The sequence below is a fragment of the Sitophilus oryzae genome, unplaced genomic scaffold (assembly GCF_002938485.1).
Source record: "Sitophilus oryzae breed Bouriz unplaced genomic scaffold, Soryzae_2.0 scaffold_494_pilon_pilon, whole genome shotgun sequence".
Classification (NCBI taxonomy): Eukaryota; Metazoa; Arthropoda; class Insecta; order Coleoptera; family Curculionidae; genus Sitophilus; species Sitophilus oryzae.
This window is the reverse complement of record NW_022147078.1, coordinates 3,257,929-3,279,567: the sequence shown is the minus strand read 5'-3', so window position 1 is coordinate 3,279,567 and position 21,639 is coordinate 3,257,929. Positions and strand designations below refer to the sequence as shown.

The 21,639-nt window shown below is 32.6% G+C and overlaps 2 protein-coding genes across 2 annotated transcripts in view; one reads left to right on the top strand and one right to left on the bottom strand.

Moving 5' to 3' along the window:
- The window catches only part of LOC115886539 (carboxyl-terminal PDZ ligand of neuronal nitric oxide synthase protein), a 183,849-nt gene that overhangs the window by 149,065 nt on the left and 13,145 nt on the right, over window positions 1-21,639 (bottom strand). The gene's annotated exons all lie outside the window — the stretch shown is intronic.
- Window positions 18,988-20,025, top strand: LOC115886674 (zinc finger MYM-type protein 1-like). Its single transcript, XM_030905927.1, has one exon. The coding sequence runs from the start codon at window positions 18,988-18,990 to the stop codon at window positions 20,023-20,025; it is 1,038 nt and encodes a 345-aa protein (XP_030761787.1).

Sequence of the window (21,639 nt, the reverse complement as noted above, 5' to 3'; positions counted from 1 at the left end):
ACATCTGATGTGCTATGTTGATCATTACAAGATTGAAGGAAAAATGCCTGATTAAATGAAGCAGGCTGTCTATTTTGATTAGGGTATGGAGCCTCTCTCTCTCTTGAAGAGCTCTTTCAAACCGTTTAATTTGAACATTTGCCCTTTTGTAATATTTGCTAGAAGTATCTTTGCGCCACATTATATTATTATAAACTTTAACTTACCTTGAAACAACGAGCAACAAAGGCAACGACAAAAAAACAAGCCGGAAGGCGAACAACCTACGGCCACCATGAGACCCACTCACACAACACAATCGAAAACTGAATCGGAAATCGGAGTAGGTGCGCACTCTGGTGCGCACTCAGTGTATTGTTGTTTTTATTTTTTAACGTTGATTAATAAAAGATGGAAATACACTGAGTGCGCATGTGCGCACCAGCTCTGCCAGTCACCGAAGATGCCATTAGAAAACGCCCGACTTCCGATTCCGACAAGACTGGAATGTGAACGAATAACTTAGCGGGAAATTTAAAAATAGGACTGCATAATTTTCCTGTTTTAGCAGCTTGATTGCATAATATATTGCATATTTTTAACCCATCAGATTTCTTCAAAGGCTGTCATGCATTATGATCATTGGATAATTTAGGAAATCATTTTTTATAGCGGTCGGGTTAGATTTATTAATAAAAGAAGTAGAGGTAGGTTAGAGTGACTTGAATTAACGTTAGCCTAGAAAAGATCCACTGATCCAGTCCATTCATTATTATTAGGTATATCTGACCAAAATAATCCAGTCATGATATGAAAATTAAATAACATTTTGTAATGCGTTGTCAAAAATTTTCAAGATACGTACGTAGTACGTACTCGCATGTACGTCCGTAGTGAAGTCCTACAATGTACGTAAATAGTACATACATGGGGCACGTACTATGTACGTACACTTTTGTACATACATAGTACGTCCCTAATTGGTCCCGGGACGTGCCGACGTAAAATGGACATAAAATGTACGTCCCTGGGACGAAGTGTGCTGTATGGGAGGGGGAAATTTTGAGGGTCGTCGGTTTGATGAAGTAAAAGACGATAGTTTAAGTTCCTCGTGTATTTCTTTCTCTGTTTTGTAACTCTTCGCTATAATGGCTAGAAAATTATATAAATGATTTGCTGAACTTAAATATATGGAGAAATCTTACCTAGCACCAAGTTAATTTATACAAGATAATAACTAATAAGATGTATGGTGAAATTTTAAACCACAGGCTGCCGCCGTCATTTGCAAAAGTTAAGAATAAATGTAGAAATAAATTTACTTAAATCGTAGGTATTTTTTATCCGCATACCAGATTTATTTAATAAAATGGGTATAAGCGGCGACATCTACAAGACGTGTGTTTGGACGCATTGAATGTTGATAAGGTTTACTACATTTACACTAAAATGTTCCCATGTAGTTCAGCAATTTAACAGCAAATAATCAATAACCTAATATATTTTGTTTTCAACCGTAACACATTTCAACCGTAACACATATACACTTTAAAATTTTAATGTACCTATTTTAAAGTTGTATACAGGGTGTTCCGAACTGTATTCCAGAAACTTTGCAGATAAAAATATGTAAAAAGTTCGTTTAAATGTATGTCCTAAAATGCTTAGTTTCGGAGATACAGGGTGTAGAAATTTCATTTTTATTTCGATTTTTTTCTAAGTAAAAATTGTACTCAAAATGGGGATGAAAATTGGTGTCTGGGAGTTCTTTGACATGAGAAATTTGATTTTGATATCAATATCAAATACTTGTTGAATACAAATATCTACTTGTAGAGGGGCCACCTACAGATTTTTTAACTGGTTTGAAGACTAATAACTTTTCGTTCGTACCTGTATAAAACTATTGAGTAGAAAAATTTACATTTACGACGGTTTTTACGCAAAAAAGGTCTCATGGTAAAAACAGCTACGAGTAATAGTTCTTGAGATATTTGGAAACGAAATTATCAATACCTGTCATCATTGACATAAACTAAATATGTTCACTAAATAGTTATTAGACTGAAATCAAAAATTTGAAATGTTTTTGTGCCAAAAGTTCAACAGAAACTGGTTTATCGTCATCTTTTTTTATTTAAAAAAAAATATTTCAGTCAAATAACAATCTAGTCAACATGTTTATTTTTAGTCAATAATGACATGTATTGACTATTTATATTCTAAATATCTTGAGAACGATTGCTCGTAGCGCTTTTTACCAAGACACATTTTTTACGTAAAAAATTACAGAAATGTATTTTTTTCCACTCAGTAGATTTATACAGGTACGCACGAAAAGTTATTACTCCTCAAAACAGTTAAAACACATGTAGGTGGTGCCCTCTACAAGTAGGAGTCGGATTGACATCAAAATCAAATTTCTCATGTCAAAAAACTCCCAGACACAAATTTTCATCCAAATATTGACGTTACTTCAGAAATTATTTGGAAAAAATCGAAATAAAAATTCTTCTACACCCTGTATCTCCGAATGTAAGCATTTTAGGACATACATGTATACAATTTTTTTACTTATTTTTATCTGCAGAATATGCAGATAAAGTTTCCGGAATACAGTTCGGACCACCCTGTATATTGTGTTCTAGTAGACTGGTGTTGATGATCTTTTAAGCAATTTGTAGTTAAATAATTTGACTTTTTAGTATTTCTTTCTAAATTAAAAACGAAAGTTTCCATCTGTCAATTATACGAAGGAACACAAAATATTGTTATTTTGGTGAAAGTTTGGAACACCCTGTGGAAAATGTGAAGAAAGCAAGGAATTTGAAAATAATTTTATCGTCTAGATGCATCTTTTCTCGATAGTTTATTTTTTGGTTCATCTCTATAGCTTCATTTTTTTTGGAGATATTCACTTTTGAAGAAGACAGTCAAATGGGGATAATGACCCTTCCAGCACAAATTTACTTAACTTAAACGTACTCCTTTACTTAAATACTGCTATTAATCCTGCCAAACTCAATATCTAGACCACTGACACGAACTTAATCGAAAATAACAGAAAAACAAGAGTCCAAAAAATTAATTTTCTCGCAAAGCCAAAGTACCTAAGCCTTCAAAGGTGTATATATTCCGAATGTGCATAAAATTTCCTACAAATACTGAAATTTTCATAAATTTATTACTATGGTTCTAAAGTCTTTGAAAATGTGAAATAAACAGCCAAAAGGACATTTTTTCGACTTTTTTCCATACTGAAAATATATAGTAGCAATTTTCGTCATGTCACCGATTTTATTAAAAATACTGTTACTTACTAATTAAAAGGTATAGAATAAGAAATTATAGGCCATTGTCGATCTTTCCAGAATATTAATTGATTTAGGGGCGTTTTAACCTTCATCAAAAATAGCTGAAAAACAAGGGTCCAAAAAATTAATTTTTTCACAAAGCCAAGGTACCTAAGCCTTCAACAATGTACATATTCTGAATCTGCATCAAATTCCCAACAAATGCTGAAATTCTCATAATTTTATGACTATGTTTACTATGTGTCTAAGATCTTTAAAAATATGTAAAAAATAATCAAAAATGGAAAAAATTTCAATATTTTTCCTTTTTTAAAACTACCTATCTGTCAGTATACTCTTTGGATCTGAGAGCTGGACACTGGATTCTCAGACCGAAAAGAGAATAGAAGCCTTTGAAATGTATGTGTACAGACAGATGCTGCGATTCTCATGGGTACAAACATAGACTTAAAATAAAATATAGACTACACTATTTACTTCTCAACGCGGACAAACAACCTTTTTTGTACACATGTATACTTCTGGGTACAGTCGACCGAGCCTTCCTCATCCAGCCTATGTTGTCACGTCTTTAATATTATCAATATTTTTTTCTTGTTATACACATATATTGAGATATTAATACTACAGTTTAATAAAGTAGGTTTTAATATTCCATAGATGTATTAAATAGTCCTTATACTACTAAATTATAAGTCGGATACTGTTTAAAAAGGATAAGTTCTTTACAATATGATAACACCGATTAGAGGCGAGGGAGCCTATTCATTCATTTATTACCTTGTAGTACGCGTGGCAAGTGTGCGGTAAAGCTTTGATGCCGCTATGTCCCCGGCTGTATTAACGCATTTTCTTAGTTTGTAGTCCTTAAGTGTTTATTTTATTGACTTTTTCTGTTCAAGAACTATAAAATATGGTTCGCCAGTGCCAAATTTGCAAGAAATTTGACTTAAATAATCCATTTAAGTCTTGAAACGACTTTCGACCGGTAGACAACTCTCAATTTGCCCATTGGGAGCCAGTGGCGTTGTTGTAGAAAGGCGCTTATTTAGATAATATTTTAGTAAAATGTAAAATCTGAATTTTTTCTCATTACATTATTTACTTACTTACATTGTAACAAAGTCATAATTATAACCCTGTTAATAATTAATAATGATTTTATTAAAAATATGGTTTATTCTAAAATTATCTTGAGCATATAAAATAACATACAAGAATTTTAAATTGATATTACATTATGAAACAATATTTTTTAATATACCGGGTCGTCTCAAAAGTGGCTCACCCCCTATAACTTTTTTATTTTTTCAGATAAAAAAAACAGATTTGTATGTTATAGGTATATGACATAAATTAGGATTTATTGATGTATTCAGTTGTTTTTGGTCTCTTCCTGTTTCACCGAAATGATTACATCTTTTTATTTTTAAAGGCAACCTCGGTATATTGCTACTTTATTCGATAAAAAATGACACTCTGAATAGAATGACATATCATATGTCAACTTTTGACATTGTCGCTGAAAAACAAATCGTATTTTAAATTTCAATCCAGGGTGCCATGGTGTTGTTAAAAACACTAAGTTTTAATCAAGGAGCCTTGGAAAAATAGTTTTGATCGTCTAATAGGTTTCGTGTCTTGTCTAAGTCGGTTAAAATATGTACAAATCGTATTTTTAATCATACATATGTCAATTTTTTCAAATGGAACAAGGGTGACTCATTAGCATATTTGGAAAAAGCATTTTTTTATGAATATATTGATACCACACACTTGGTATTTCGAGTCAAATTGTTGTTATGAACCGCGTGTTACAATTACAGATTAAACCATATGCGAAAATGTCAAAGTTGACATATGATATGTCATTCTATTCCGAGTGTCATTTTCTATCGAATAAAGTAGAAATATACCGAGGTGCCGTTTAAAATTAAATTATAGTCATTTCCGGTGAAACAGGAAGTGACCAAAAACAATTGAATGCGTCAATCAATCCTAATTTATTTCATATACTAACATACTAAATCTTGTTTTTTTTATTTGAAAATATAAAAAAATTATGGGGATGAGCCACTTTTGAGACGCACCCGGTATAATAAAGACAGTACCGAGTTATAAATGTAGTTTTTATTTTATCCACTTCCTATCACCTTCCTTGCTTTAATGGAACAGATTTATGTTTGCTCTAATTTACATAATAAGACATCACTTAACCAGAAAAAAAATTACAACAATCATATTTTTTTTCTCTCCCTGTTGCCGATTCTATTATATCTGTGGAATAGATCCTGTTTTGATTAATATTAGGGGTTGTAAATGTTTGACTAAAATTAATAATTTATTATTAATTTCAAAAATTACCTAATTTCGATTATAAAATTTCTTCTATAACGTGTATTTTATTATTTTTATCCTTTTTGGACTCTAAATTGTTTTTTCTAAACTTTTATTTAAAAAATCTTAATAAAATATAAAAAAGTTTAAATACGATATATTTTTAATTTAATTATAGCTTCATTAAAATAAAAAAATTACCCGGCTATGATACGGAGAGTTCAGGTGTACTTGAGAAACGAAAGACAGTGTTGTGTTTCTCGGCAGAGTCGTCAGGGAACGACCGTTACGACAGAGACAACCTATCTATCGCTCGTGTCGCACTCGTTATAACCTAAAACAATAACACAACAATAACAAGACAGTGTCTGACCGCATGTTCCAGCTATTTATGAATGAGATGCTCAGTCTATATTTTATTTTAAGTCTATGGGTACAAAGGATCACCAACGATGAAGTATTCCAGCGCATGCAGAAACAAAAAGAGATACTGAACACCATCAAGGAAAGGAAAATGCAATACCTGGATCATGTGATGAGAGGTGGTAGATACAAAATACTCCGTCTCATAATAGAGGGCAAAGTGCAGGGGAAAAGATCAGTAGGAAGACGCCAGAATTCATGGCTAAAAGATTTAAGGAGATGGTTTGAACGCTCGTCTGCGGAAATCTTCCGGGCTGCAGTTTCCAGAGCCACAATTGCCAGTTGGATCGCCAACCTTCGACAGGAGAGGGCGTGATAAGAAGAAGAATCTGTCAGAAGAGTAATACTGGTACTCCGTGCTAAGCACGATCTCTCTAAGTACGACCTCGCGGTTCGGTTCGTTCAACTCCGAGATAAAAACCGAGGTTGTTCTTTAAAAATGGTGGTCAAGGACGGTACCAGTCTGTCAAGAGCAGCGAAGAACCAGATCAGTTGGAACCACCGGCCGGCGGTCGGCACCAGCTTTCGATTTTATAGAATCGGCATTAGACATCTTAGAGCAGTCTGTTTGGTTTGGTAATCTCGACCATCACCATCATCGTCAAGGAAAAGTGTTTCAAGCTGTGGTTTTCTGCATCTGTCTGCAGCTCTTTGTGGTAGAGGTACCGTTATTTTTCCACCGCCTTGGCGCGGGTAATTATGGTTTCATTATGCCACCGGTTTTGGTTCGATTTTTTTTACGTCCCACTGATCTGCAGGCAGGCCGGTTAGGCCCGTTGATTACAGAGGAGTGTTTTGTGGCAAAAGATGGCCAAAAATATATTTTATTTCTTACTGAGTTAATATAAGCTTATATCGTCTTAGTTGCGTTAGCCATAGAGTCATAACTAGGGAATGCAATCCTGCACCAAAATCTCAATCCCGCAAACCTGCGGGATTAAAGCAATCAATCCCGCGGATCGGCAAAATTGCGGGACTGTAAACAATAGTCATACATTTGGTCCTAAATGGTACAAAAGGCATTGTACATTTTGCATGGGCCCACAATATATTTATATAGCGTGTATCTTAAACTAGCTGTACAGAAATTTGGACCGATGTATACAGGGTGCTCAAAAAATATATTTTATATTAGATAAACTTAAATTTTATTATAATTTATCTACCTATTTTATAAATAAAAATATTATTCTGGTGTTGAAGTTTTTTTTAACTTTTGTTAGTTATCTGCTTTTAGATACACTCTATATCAATAATTTTTTGGCATATATGTAGAATGTAGAAAGCTTTTTGTACCATTTAGGACCATACATATGACTAAAAATGCATATTTTTCGAAAAAACATAGTATTTTCGTTAATAACCTCGGGCAATTATTGTCAGAGGACTATATCAATATATTTGTCACGTACAAGGAATGTCAGATGAGAGGCTTTCAAAACAAATCCTCTACTGGACACCAGCGGAACGACGAAAAAGGGATAGTCCAGGCAAGAGCTGGAGAGAAGGAATAGACAAGGAGCTAAAAGAACGAAAGCTCGAACACGACCTCTGGCTAGTCAGGGAGAAATGGCGACTGTGCATCGGAAGACGTCGAAGAACGTTTTAAGCTGTTCTGCAGATGCTTAAAATTGTCTATCTACTATTCGCCATAGACAGAAAGTGAAAGTAAATGTTTTTTATGGTTAATGAGACGAGTAAAACCTTCTTCTGATTTATGCACCCCTGTAGCCTTGAACCCAGCGTAAAGTTATGTCGTATCTACTAGTTACGTAGTAATACGGAAATAAATAACGTTAATAAATAAAAATTTCAGAAATTGGAAGGAATGACAATGACAATAATTGCCTTTTTTGGGCAACTTTCCCGTTCGGTAAAATGTAGTTAGGGAAATCTTCGTATCGGTGATTTGCCTTTGTCCAATTTTTCTTCGACTATTTGGTTTCGGACAATTTTCGATTTATGGCCAGTTCAAGACCGAAATACACCTCTGTGCGTTGGTTACAGAGTTCACAGCTCGGTGGTACTGTGTATGGTGCAGCGAGCAGGTGAATCTGAAAAAACGGGTCTTGACATACGTACCAGAGTATACTTCTTCTGGTTCAGGTCTCCGAAAGAAGAGTTCATTAGACCTTTATGAGAATATTTATATTAAAAATGTACTCGCGAGCTATACATGGTATCTCTAGTAATAGATTAGAGAAAAATAAACATTTCACCATTTTTATCAAGAGTTATATAAACAAATAAATAATATAGTTAGACAACGAATGCTAACGTAATGCTGTTGATCATTTTTTATTAAAATACAAAAAACAATGATTCGATTACCAGTACCCAGAACTGATGACAAATGATTTATCCTCTCCAAACAAGGAAGAGAAAAAATAGTTTTATCTTTATTTTAAACTAATTCCCAACAAAGACTGAGTATTATTACTCAACAATAGCAAGCTTATTGTTAGTCACCATAATTACTTGTGGACAGCTGCAGCTTTTACTGTTACCAATTTCATATCGTTTCCGAACATATCTTTTCTACGTCATTTAATAAATAATCTCATTGTGGTATTTGTTTGGGTTCTTTGTTTTATAACCAGGTGTTTGCTATGATAGCAAAAATCTTTAAATCCATTTTTAGGGGTTTGATTAAACGTGACTCCATTCAATACAAAGATAAATATTGTCGCAATATTATACAATAAAATGCAGTACTTAATATTTATATATTTTTTGGATATTTTAAATAAAAATTTCATAGCCGTACAGGGTGATTCGAATTTGTTTTTGACTTAAACTTCATTCAGAACCTGGCGATCAGTGGAATAAATTAGTGGTTTCAATTAGCGCAGAAGCCTGTTCCATTAATTTGAATTGAATCATTCAAAACGTCAAAATTAATGGTAGGAATTTTTAATTAGTAGAAAAAGTTAGCAAATTTTTAGCTTTTCCGCTAATTATAGAGCGAGAAAAAATGTCCGGATTTAATTTGACCTCGTGTGGTATTCGGTAAGAAAATTCCACACCAAATTGTGTTTCAAATCAAATAATTACAATGTATTTTTCGATTTTTGGTCGAATTGATTATTTAGTGACTATGACAACTAAGTGACACCCAAACCTAAAAACTATTTCAGTTTTGAAGCTGTCAAGCAGCACGGCTTAAAATAAATGTTTTGCTTCAGTCATGAAAGCAAAGAAAATATTCGCCAGGAGATTAAGCAGTTGACACCCGCGAATACTAGGAAATCGAAGTCAAGCGTATGGAAGCAGTTGACAAACTTTCATCCCAACTTTGTAATTGAAATGTATCAAAATTATCATGTAAACAAATAAAAACCAGACTCTCAAAAAGATATTCTGTCATTATAAACGTCAAAAAATTTCCAGTATATTTTGCTGTTGGGTGCCCACAAGGAAAAAACGTTCACTAAAATTTATCCGTTGCCATGGTGTTTTGTCAAAAAACACGTTTTGATTGGTTAAAAATTACATGTGTGGAATTTTCCTATATATTTTGATTTTTATGATTTTGCGTCAGTAGATCTTTATTATTTGAGAAAATGTAGCTGGTTGTGTGATATACCTTTTGTTAATTTAACAAAAATTAAAGATTATAGAGCAAAATACTCAACGGTAATAAAAAGATCACCTTTAAATCATATTTTAATTATTGCAGAATTAAAACTAGATATAAATCTATAATTATGTGACTAAAATTAGCTAGATGAAATCATTACAGTTGAGGGTTGGAACCTTTGGTATTACACAGAAAAATAATAACACTAAATCACCACAATATATGCTAACATGGTTAGCTGAACGCGCGTCCAGTGTAAAAGTAAAAGTGTTTTGGTGTATTGTGGTGATTTAGTGTTTTTATTTAGATGAAATCAAATGCTCAAAATGCTTCCTTTCCTATTAACTGCATAAAATGATGTCTTTTCAAAAGATTTTTTTTCATTTTAAAAGGCATATGTAATAATATGAGTTCTACCTCGAAAAGCAGGTACTATAATTTCTCTCATGTTGTCGACAATAATACTTGGTCGAGTTTTGTAAACACTGTCTTTAACATATCCCCATAAAAAATCCAAACTAGATAAAATCAGGGGCATTTAAGTCTATTTCTATTAATTGGTGCATGCGGTGTGCAATATTACAACTAATAGAATCATATCGAATCTCTCTGATGAGGATAAGTTTGCATTTTCGGCATATTTCTTAGAATTTTTTTTTGTGTTTTAACCGACACAAAATAATAACTAGTTGTTAAAGTTGGACTAATTAGACAGCTATGTTGAAGTACCGTTAGACATATCAATCACAGCCAACTAGATCTACTCAGATCAAATCATGTAAATGAAAATATCTAGGAAAATCTTTGTTTGAGTGGTAGACAACCTTAATAGTATTTTGAAGAGACATGAATACTCCATTAAAAATCGGAATAATATACTGGGTGTTCCATTTAAAATAAAAGAGTAATATGCTTTTAAAGGTGACCAATGTTTAGCGATGGGAACTATCGAATGAATTAGACTATCGAATGGTTAATGAATGAATGATTTCAACTATCGAATGGTTTTATTCGAATAAAATCATTCATTCATTTGTATACTAAAGCATATGTGACAACCTCGCCGTGCGACTAAATGGTTATCGTTGAGCCACGACTATAGATGCTTTTGATAAATGAAATTTAGTATTCGTTTGATTTTTGTATGCGTCAGTGTATTATTAGTTCTTCCAAATTTTTATAACTTCGCCGTATAAATACTGTGCTATTTTTGCGTTTATTAAAATAGTTAAAATACTAAAATAGTAGTTATTTTTTAATTTTATTTATTGACGATTGTGTGCATGTGCAGATGGTCAAAATTTTTCCGAAAATTTGTGTGGTTTTCCGTAGTCTGATCTTTCAATTATTTAATTTTATATGGTATGTGGTCTATTTTTTAATGGGAAATTTTGAGAAGTAGCAATTTTTAAGAGAGATGAGATAAACTTACAATTAATTTTAAAAATACATATTTGTATTTTAGATGTTTTAATAATATGAATTAGTTGAACTTAATAATCATATTTAAGTAATGTGGTTGTATAATCATATTTAAGTAAATGGTTATCGAACTCAAACTATGGGGTGAGAAAATTAAAATGAAAGTTTTACACGTGCCAATTTAAAAAAAAAGTTAACGATGTTTATATTTTGTTTATGCTAATTCTTTTACATGTAGTTTTTTGCGAAGAAAAAATATTTCATTTATTTTTTAAAGTAAATGCCAGTAAAAGTAAATATAATTTTTAAATAGTAATATAAAGCACCTAATATAAATAATTTTGATTTCTAATTTTTTATTTATATTTTCCTTCCATTACACTGCATGCTTAGAAAATTAATAAATGTTTATATTTCATGATTTTAAAATGTGTTGTTAATATAACAAATTAGTTCTGTAATTATTATTATTTAATAAACCAACGTTGCCAAAAAATTTAGAGACTATATTATTTTTAAATAGGATCTAATATAAATAATTTTAACCTCTAATTTGTTGTTTATATTTTGCTACTACTTAAAAGAAAATATTTATATTAAATGATTTTAAATTTTGTTGTTAATAGGTATAATAAATTATTACTGTTATTATTATTTATTAAACCAGTCTTTGCTAAAAAACATTAAAAATAATTTTACTACATCCAAAATAACAAGTATTATTGCAGTGTAACAACAGAATATTAATAAAAAAATGCAGAATATATAGTATCTCTATATATTCCCTAATTAACTAAAGCCAAACAATAATATTCTTTGCTAATATCAACTAATACCAAAATATGGCAACAGCGCCTTTCATAATGTATTTTCTGTGTAAATACTAGCACCTCAATAAAAAAATAATGTGTCCTTATCTATATCTGACTCCGCAAAAAATCAAAGATGCCGGCTTCTTTCATAGCATTGCCACCGACCGCTGTCGGGTTTCTCGGAAAGAAACCTACGTCGCCGGGCGACAACTAAAATTCAGTTAATATTTTATTACAATCGATCCTGACGAATGAAGAATTTCATAAATGAATGAATTTTATAAATGAATGGTTTTTGCTACCGAATTACTAGAATACAATATTTCAAGGCAGATGACGGATCTATTCGATAATTTTTATTCGAATAGTTTTCAACGAATGTTTTCTTACTAACTATCGAATTATTCGAATGAATTGCAACTATCGAATGTTTCGATAGTATTCATTCGATAGTTCCCACTACTACCAATGTTCAATATTAATTTTGTCTCACCCTGTATAACTTTTTAGATCAAGTTTTAATTTGATTTAAAGTACAATAGTTAGTTTAACTACCTATTAGGCTATACCGGGTAAATTCAAATTTAAGCAGCTTTTATTGTAATTTAAAAATTGTTCTTTATTTCTAGAAAATGTTCAATATGTCAAAAACTTTACATTTTGGTCATATACTTCTCTTATAAAACTCATCTTTATTTTTCTTCCAGAATCCGAAAATCAATTAATATATAGGGTGTTCCATTACAAAAAACACAACTTTGATATGTAACTTTTTCTGGGGACACCCTGTAAAACTCTGAACTGAATTAACCTACATATTATGCTCACAAATTTTCATTTCAATATAAACTGTCGTTCTCATTGGAGCCTCCGCGGCGTATGAGAGGCACCACCCTGTATATTCTAAAAGATTACTATTTTTTCAAAACAGCTATAATATAGAGTATAGAGCATAGAAACATGTAGAACTTCTTACTACTACTGAATTCAAATGTATCGAATTATATATTGCATACCTTCTAACAATTTTTGCTGTTCCGATCGCTAGTCAATATACGTATCAAATTCTTTTGTCTCTATACAATTTACAGTCTGCAATAGTACGATTTCCGAAAAGTCTGGCCGATCTGTAAAGAAGCCGCACTAAAATAAGTATAGTCATAACAACGTCGAATAGAGATTAATAATCTACTTCAGAACATAAAAGATCATAAAATATTACACTTATTAATTAAACACTTTCAATATGATTGATAGCGAAAAATAATAATCGTTTGTTTAGACCGGGGTGAACGTCACAGAATCCGAAAAACCAACAGTTCGAATTCTATTTTTCGTGCCCACTACAAACGAGGGCGTCTATTTTGACTGACAGCAAAGTAAAGATCATGATATGTAAGAGAGAAAGCTGACGACAGTTGATTTGTTTAGTTTGGCACCGATTATTTCGTTTGAAACCTTTGAAAATCATTTTCGTGGTTTGTCCTTCGGTATTCTCCAATAAACAAGCGTGTAATTGAAGGTTTGAAAGGTGTAGAGTTCATGAAAATTAACAAGTTTATGTGTTTTTTGGTAGTTTGTCAGATGGTATACTTAGGGTGTATTCCGTTGCATGGTTTTATGTTCCGTTTCTATCGGTTTCCTGAAAGTTTTATTATTATGGAACACGGTTCCTGAAAAATTCGGTTTAACTGTCACCAAACTAACCAGCGCGAGAAGGCTGGTTTTTCTGGTTTCGTTTGTCAATCAATGTCATTTATGTGACAGAAATCAAGCAAATATTGGAAGTTCGAGGGAAATTCTCATTCAATTTCTAAAATTTGTAATAATATTTAGTATTTACGTTCAAAAGCAATGGGGGTAGGCAGTAAAGGTAAATAAATTTCATTAATTAAATAGAATGATTTTTTAGGACCATTTAAACTTATCATGCAGCCATTGTCTCTTAAACTCAGGAACATTTAAAGAAAACATGAAAAACAAGACAACAAGAATGTAATCGTGAATGTTTTGTAAGCTATAAAAATATAAATACTGAATAGATTTGTTTATTTATTATTGATCTCTTTTAATATTGGACCTGCAAATCTTCACTTGAGCTGTCTAACGAGTTTAACAGTTTATTATTAAAGTACTTTTCAATATTAAATTCAATTGAAAAGAAGAAGCAAACGTAAAAGCAGAGAATAGGTACATTAAAAATGCATAAAAGATAAATTTTATAATAGAGGTATTGAAATTTAGAAAACGTCAAAATTGACCAAACCGTTCTGTATCAAACCGATGTTTTTCAGGAACCGCCCTTTACCGTAGTTTACTGGTCTGGTTCGCCTGGTTTTGCAACAGAATACAGCCTAAATTGCACACATTAATATACTAGATTAAGAGGTTAAGTAATAAATACTTCGTATTTTTGCTCTCTCCCAGGGGCGGATCGTGAATTTGTGGGGCCCTGGGCTGAAACTACTTAGAGGCCTACCTAAGTGCTTAACTAATAGCCATGCCAAAAAACTGTTTCTATAATGATATATTATTATTATATATTCTTTATTGCACAAAAAAACATAAATGTTACTTAAATCTACGCAAGTATTAGTTGTACAAAAGGCGACCTTATTGCTGTGGTAGCAATCTCTTCCAGGCAACCTTTGGGTGAGAGAGAAACCGAAATAGTGATATTATAATAAGAATAAAAAAAAATAAAACAATTTTATTTATTTATTTATATTTATGAATTAGTAAAAGAAATTGATAGGTTGCAGTCACAGAAATTGACAGTTATTTGGTCATCACATTGCAAGTCTTTTGTTAGATCACAATTTATGGAAAGAAGTGATAAATTATTTAGTCGACGGTTTGACATTGTTGTCCTATATTTATTTTTTACATCTTGGAGAAGGAGCGTTCTGCTTCACAGCTAGTAATTGGCAGTGTTTAAAAAATCTTTAAAATGGTATAGCAGTTAGGGAACACGTCAATAAGTTTATTTTCATACATGAGCATAAAATGTCACTGCAAGAGGTGTAAGACTCTGGCTTAGATTGGAGTAAGTACGATTTTAATTGAATGCACTCATTCACTAAATGCTCGTCTACGTCATCGGGATAGTAATCGATAATATGACTAGCAATTTCTAAATCTATGTTTTTGATATTTTTGTCTTGCAAATCCATTAAAAATTTGAATTTTTTGCTATAAGTCTCATATAGACTTGGCTCCTTTTATTTAAATCCATAATCAGCTTATCCAACGCAACGTTTAACGTGTCTCTTTTAAATCTTTCTGCGCCGTATACTGAGAATTCACCTGTAGACTTATCTGAACATTTTGGAGTAATGCGTCTCTTGTTTATGTCATTGTAGTCTATTCCCACACTAGTACTTAATTTTTTAGCTTTCTCTTCGTATTCCTTTAGCTTTTGATCTGATTGGTGTCGTATGTTGTTCTAAAAGTCTTTTAATGACACAATTAACTTGTTGCCTTTACAAATGTCTAAACCAGGGCTCTGTATTTTTTTTATTAACTAAATGAAATCTCTCCAAAACTTCTTCCCAAAAGATAATCAAAATTGCAGCCTCGAGTTTCGCCATTTTATTGAATAAATTTCGTGCCTCTTTCCGGAAATCAAATTTCTCAACCTCATTTTCGGTGAAACTTATTATAATTATTTTTTAAGGCTTTGACAGCATCATAGTGGCAAGACCATCTGGTCTGGCTTAAACTTTTTAACGTGAATTTTAATTTTATTTCACGATTCAACAGTTCCCACCTATGGGTCTGTTGTTTTTAGCGGGGTCTGGGGGCCCCTTGTAACCTCGGGGCCCTGGGCTACAGCCCAAACAGCCCTTAGGTAGATCCGGCCCTGCTCTCTCCGACTTACTAGATTGGCATACCGATTCACTCCTATACATGTAAACGCCGACCTAAGGTTTCGTTTGCCAGCAGGGTATACAAAAATAAATCAACACTAAAAAATGTATTTGAGGAACATAAAAGTTTTTGATGCTTCATTATTAACCATTTTTTGGCAGATGCTTTAAAAATGTGTTGAACAGAGCTTTTAACTGAAGAATTGCAATGAAGATCTATATGAAATTAAATTATATTATTGTTGAGGTAGCTAAATACCTGTTCCAGTGCGACCTTTTCACCTTGAAAAAAAGATTGAGAGTGCACTATGTGCGCATATTTGAGGTAAAACCTCTTCTTACTTCCGTTTATCCATCTGTTCCTCTGTCACAAACATCGACAAAATGTAGCGGAATTTAATTACCTCGGCAGTTTGATTTCGGAAAAGGCCAATATCGATTCTGAAATTCAGCACAGGATTAGTAGCGCCTCAAGAGCATTCTGGCAATTAAAAGACTGGGTTTTCTACAATCATGACTTGAGCACAAAAACGAAACTTCAATGCATTAAACAAGATAAGTTGCAACAGAGACACCTTAGACAACTCTTAAGAATCCGGTGGTTCCATCATGTCTCAAACGTATCGGTCCTTGAAAAAGCTTATTGCCAGAGTATTGAAGTCATGGTTACAAAATCCTGCTTAAGATGGGCTGGTCACGTATGCAGAATGCAAGAAAACCGCATACCAAAATCTCTGCTTTACGGTGAGCTTGTAGACGGTAAGAAGAGGCCGGGTGGACAACTCAAAAGGTACAAGCGTTGATTGAAGGATATTTTCCACAAAAACTTAAAGGGGATCAGGATGTAGAATCAGTGGGAAGAAGCAGCGCACAACAGAACGCAAGAATAGTTGTAAACTAGAGAATAATTGTAAACCCAGTTAACAGCATCAACCAAAAAGAAAAGAGGCAACAAAATAATGAGATTTTTGAATGTCCGGAGTGCGGAAGAGAGATAACATCACGTGTCGGGCTTTTCAGTCATAGAAGAGCTCACGAAAGAAAAAGCCTTGCGTAACCATCTTCTGATACTTATCAAATACTCGTCAGCGAGTAATGACAGTAACGATGAAGCTTGTGATTGCAGAATGCAATCACAAGCCGTTTCGTCTGTCTTTTTATTGCTTTTAATCATAACCAAAATCAAACGAGTCCCAAATAATGAAGAATGCTTGATTTTAAAGGATTTCTCTCGTAAAAATTCACAATTCGAATGACGTAGTAGTAAAATATTTTAGTTGAAAAACATAGGTATAAAAAAGCTTATATGGTGCTTCTTTATTACCAACGTTTTTCATCTAAAATATTCTACTACTACATCATTAGAATTGCGAATTTTTATGAGAGAAATCCTTTAAAATCACAGCATTTAAAAAAGTTTCTACATAATGCATCAAAAAATATATTTCTATTTCAACTGTTGGCCTCCTTCGAAATGGTAAATTTATCTTAAAGCCTGTTTTTATTTTAAGAAAGGAAAGTTCTAAAAATAAAGCACTAAAAGATAATTCACCACAGACTATAATATACGCAAGGCTAAATACACAGGTACTTAACAACCTTAAAGATCGGTACTGAATTATGAAACATTACTCAGAGATGGCTTTCGGTAATTATTTTTATTGAATTTTGGCAATAGCAGGCATATAAATATATTTTGTTTGAAATAAAGTAGTTCCAAAGTAATTTCAACCAATAATTGGTCAAGTCACAAAACGTAGTTTTGAGAAATACGACTTTAATTTTTTTTTGGAGTTATTTCCTAATTATTCGGTTATTTTTAAACTTATGATTGTAATATTTGGTATATTATGAACAACTTATGTTGAACTGAAATGAAATATAAAACAGTTTTTTTTTAAATAAATTACCAATGGAATTACAAATACTAACATATTTTTGAGTCACTTAACATAATTAATATAATAAAAAAATATACTTACAGGACTTAACCAGTGGCGTGTTCACCATGGAAGCTAGGGAAGCACAGCTTCCCTAGTGTCGATTAGTCATATTATTGTTTTATACGTAATCATTAACACAAAATAATATTTCCTTTCTCTATTAATTTTTTTTATTTTCATTCGAGTTATCTTATTCGCTTTTCAAAATACCCATTATTTTCTTATGAATCTGAGCGTTCCGAGCGCGTTGAATCAATATACATCAATATGTATCAATATGCAACCAACTATGCAGTCACACGACCGCGGCCGATCGAAGACCGATCGTGGGGAATCGGGATACGCTACTATTATGCAGCTTACGGGGTTTAGCGTAATTTTGTATTAAAATCAGCTGGCTCCCCGCGTGTCTGAATAATTAGGTAGCAAAATAGTCAAAATACGGACATTTTTCGGTATTTTTTAATTTTGTAGTCACTAGTATAATGTTTAGCTTTCGTATTTTTAAATTGAATATAAAATAACAGTGTTTTGTGAGTGCTTTGTCGGCTTTCGTGTCGAAAAAAGAGGCTGAAATAGAAAAGGCCAAAGGACAGCGTGTAAGCAGCGGGTTTTCTAGATTATGTCGTCTTCCGCGCTTGACAATAATTCAAATGTTCCCTGTCCATCGGGATTGGTTTCGGTTTCTCCGGGTGCACAGTAGCAAATCGCATATATCGTAAGAGGAAAAACTTTTGGAAAAACAAAAATTGAGCATATGTTAGACAATCAACAAAAAATAGCGGTACAGACACATAAAGAAGAAGTAAAAAAAAATCGGGAGCCGCTTAAAAGAATGATAGATGTAGTTTGTTTTCTTGGTAAACATGATCTATCTTTTCGGGGTCATTGTGAATCTGGGAGCTCAACAAATAGAGGAAATTATGTGGATATGATTAGTTTTTTATCAAAATACGAGCCAGTTTTGAAACTTCATTTTGAAAATTCGACAAGGTTTAAAGGAACATCCAACTTAATTCAGAATAACCTTATTTTAAGTGTGGGAGAAGTTATGCTAAAGACAATTAAAAAAGAAATAAGTGAAGCATCATTTGTAGCTTTTATTTTGGATGAGACTACTGACATATCTAACACTAGTCAACTATCGAAAATCGTCCGCTATGTGACAAAACAAGGTCAAATAAAAGAAAGATTTCTTGGTTTTGTTGATGTCTCAATGCAAAGAACAGCTTTGGCTCTCAATGAGATCGTTTTATCAACTATTGCGGTTTAAAATTAGTAGGGCAAAGCTACGATGGAGCAGCAGTTATGGCAGGCCAATTAGGGGGTCTACAGGGCAAAGTTAAGGAAACTTACCAATCAGCCCTTTTTGTACATTGTATGGCACATAGATTAAATTTGGTGATGCAACAATCTCTCAATAAAATAAGACAATGCAAAATATTATTTCAAACCTTAAGCGGCCTCGCAGCATTTTTTTCCAAATCTTCGAAACGATCGACGGCATTGGACCAAGAAGTTCATAAAAGGTTACCAAGAGTAGCTCCTACTCGTTGGAGTTACAACGGCAGACTGGTAGAGACCGTTTTTGAATATCGACTACCCCTTATTGACTTTTTTCAAAAAATAATGGACAACAGGCAAGATTGGGATAATGAAACAGTGGTGTGCTCTACCGGTTATTTAAATATGTTACAACGAGAAGGTGATTTTAATTTTCTGTTACTTGTTTTTTCTCAAATATTTCCATTCTGCGATAATCTCTTTAGCGTTCTACAAACTAAAATGAGTGATATAAATTTTTGTATAAGAAAAATTCAGGAATTTAGGAGAATAGTTTCATCAAAAAGGGATCAATTTGATGAATTTTGGCAAAAATTCGAATATTTGGACATTTTAACTACAGAACCGGAAAGAAAAAGAACACGGACGGAAGATACCGTGAACGATAAGAAAATGGATCCAAAAACCCAAGCTCGTAAACTGTTCTACGAAATCATTGACAATATTTTGGCTCAGATAGACGACAGATTTAACAATTTTAAAAGCCTAAAATTTCTAGAACTCGTCAATTTCGAAGAAAATAATGCACTTTCAGAAGAAGCCTTTAATTCTTTACAACAAAATTATCCGAACTTTTTTGACTTTCCCGCGTTGTGTTCCGAGCTGTTTGTTTTATACAATACTTCAGAGGGTTTAAATAAACATAGTGTTAGTGAGTTATTAAAATCTATTAAAGAATGTGGACTACATCGTGCGTGTCCGGAAATCGTTAAGCTTTGTGAACTGTCACTTACCATACCCGCGACAAGTACATCAGCAGAACGTAGTTTTTCTACACTCTAGAGGATTAAAACTTTTATTAGAAACTCTACAGGACAAGAAAGACTGTCTGCTTTAGCAATGCTTTCCATTGAGCAAGAACTACTTCGGGAACTTTCTGAGGAACCAAATTTTTACAATAACGTTATAGATGAATTTGCAAAGCAAAACCGAAGATTGGAGTTGCGTTGCAAATAAGGTTAGTCTCAGTAGTAAATCATAAATTCGGATATTTTTTAAAGTTTTTTTTGTGTTTAAATATTATAAATTTATACGGAACAATATTATTTTCATTATTAATCTGTTAGGTAAAAAAAAAATATTAAAAAAAAAACTTGGAACTTGATATAAGACTTGTGTTTTAATAAAATACTAAAAGACTAATAAAATGAAGTTATTTTTAATCTTCTCATTCAATGTGTGATTAACTTTTACCTATGAAGCATCTTCTGTATCTAGTTCCAAAAAATAAATTTGATCAATCATCGAATTACTGCTGTCCAAAAAACAATCTTCTTTAGAAATATCTTCTTGCTCTTCTTCTTTCGGCATTTCTTCTTCTTTTTGCTCTTCCTCCTCGTATTCCTCTTCTTTTCCATGCTTCTCTTCAAATTGTTCTTCATTTAACTTTTTTTCGATAAAGTCAGGTACATGAAGTAGGTTAAGTACATCGGCAGGATAACTAAATGTACAAAGCAGCCTGCACAAGTAAAGTATTTTGCAGCCTGCACAAGTAAAGCCCAATCTTGCTTATGTTCCTCGGAAACTTATGAGGCCGTTCTTCTCTGAGTTCTGGAAGATTGCTCCGAAAAAGGTAATCGTGGGCGGCCGGCAGATGATGTGGATGGAAGGGCTTCATTTAACTCAAGGATAAAATCCTCCTTTAACCAGTCATATTTTTTTTTTAATAAATCTTTAAGCCGCGAAGTCGCCTGCCACCTTTTTTCAAAATTTATACAAAGGCGATTTATCTTTTTTTTCCATTGTACCTGATAGTTCTTGTTCATTATTCTGAAATTTTTGTCTTACAAAATTTGAAACATACCCGCTTTTCTCAACTTTATTGGCCTCTTGTAGCCATTTTTCCAAAAGATCTATTTTTTTCAATCGATACATAGCTGAAAAAAAATTATTTAAAAAAAAAGTTGCAGCTAGTAGCAGCCAATTTTTTCTTTGATATGTTAAAAAAATAAACAACAACTGAATAGGTACAAATACTTCACTAGAACGTCTAAATATAAATGCTAATAAGGAATAAAAATGAAAACCAAACAAAAATATATGCATGTGGTCTTCTTCGTTTGTATATCTGCTTGCATTCCACGTACAAAAAAAGTCCTACAGTGAGTCTAAAATATGTATTTTGGCCAAAAAATTAGCTTCTAGAAATCATAGTGCGACGTCATTAGTTGGTAAACTTCACCTACAAAGCGTGTGTTGTTTTCGTTTAGTGTTTTTTTCTTCAAAAAATAAAGAAAAAAAAGAGCGATTTTGAATCTTCCAAAGAATCTGGGACGTCCGAATTTTAGGATACAGACACAGACCTAGAAGAGCTAATGGAGGGTCAGACCGTAGGAGTTAAAATTAGTGGTATTCGATCAAAAAAGAAGAGCAGGGGAGTCGCTTTTCGCACAGACA

Bases quoted from the DNA above. Each gene is read 5' to 3' on its own strand.
- LOC115886674 (XM_030905927.1), top strand. From the start codon at position 18,988: ATGGCAGGCCAATTAGGGGGTCTACAGGGCAAAGTTAAGGAAACTTAC.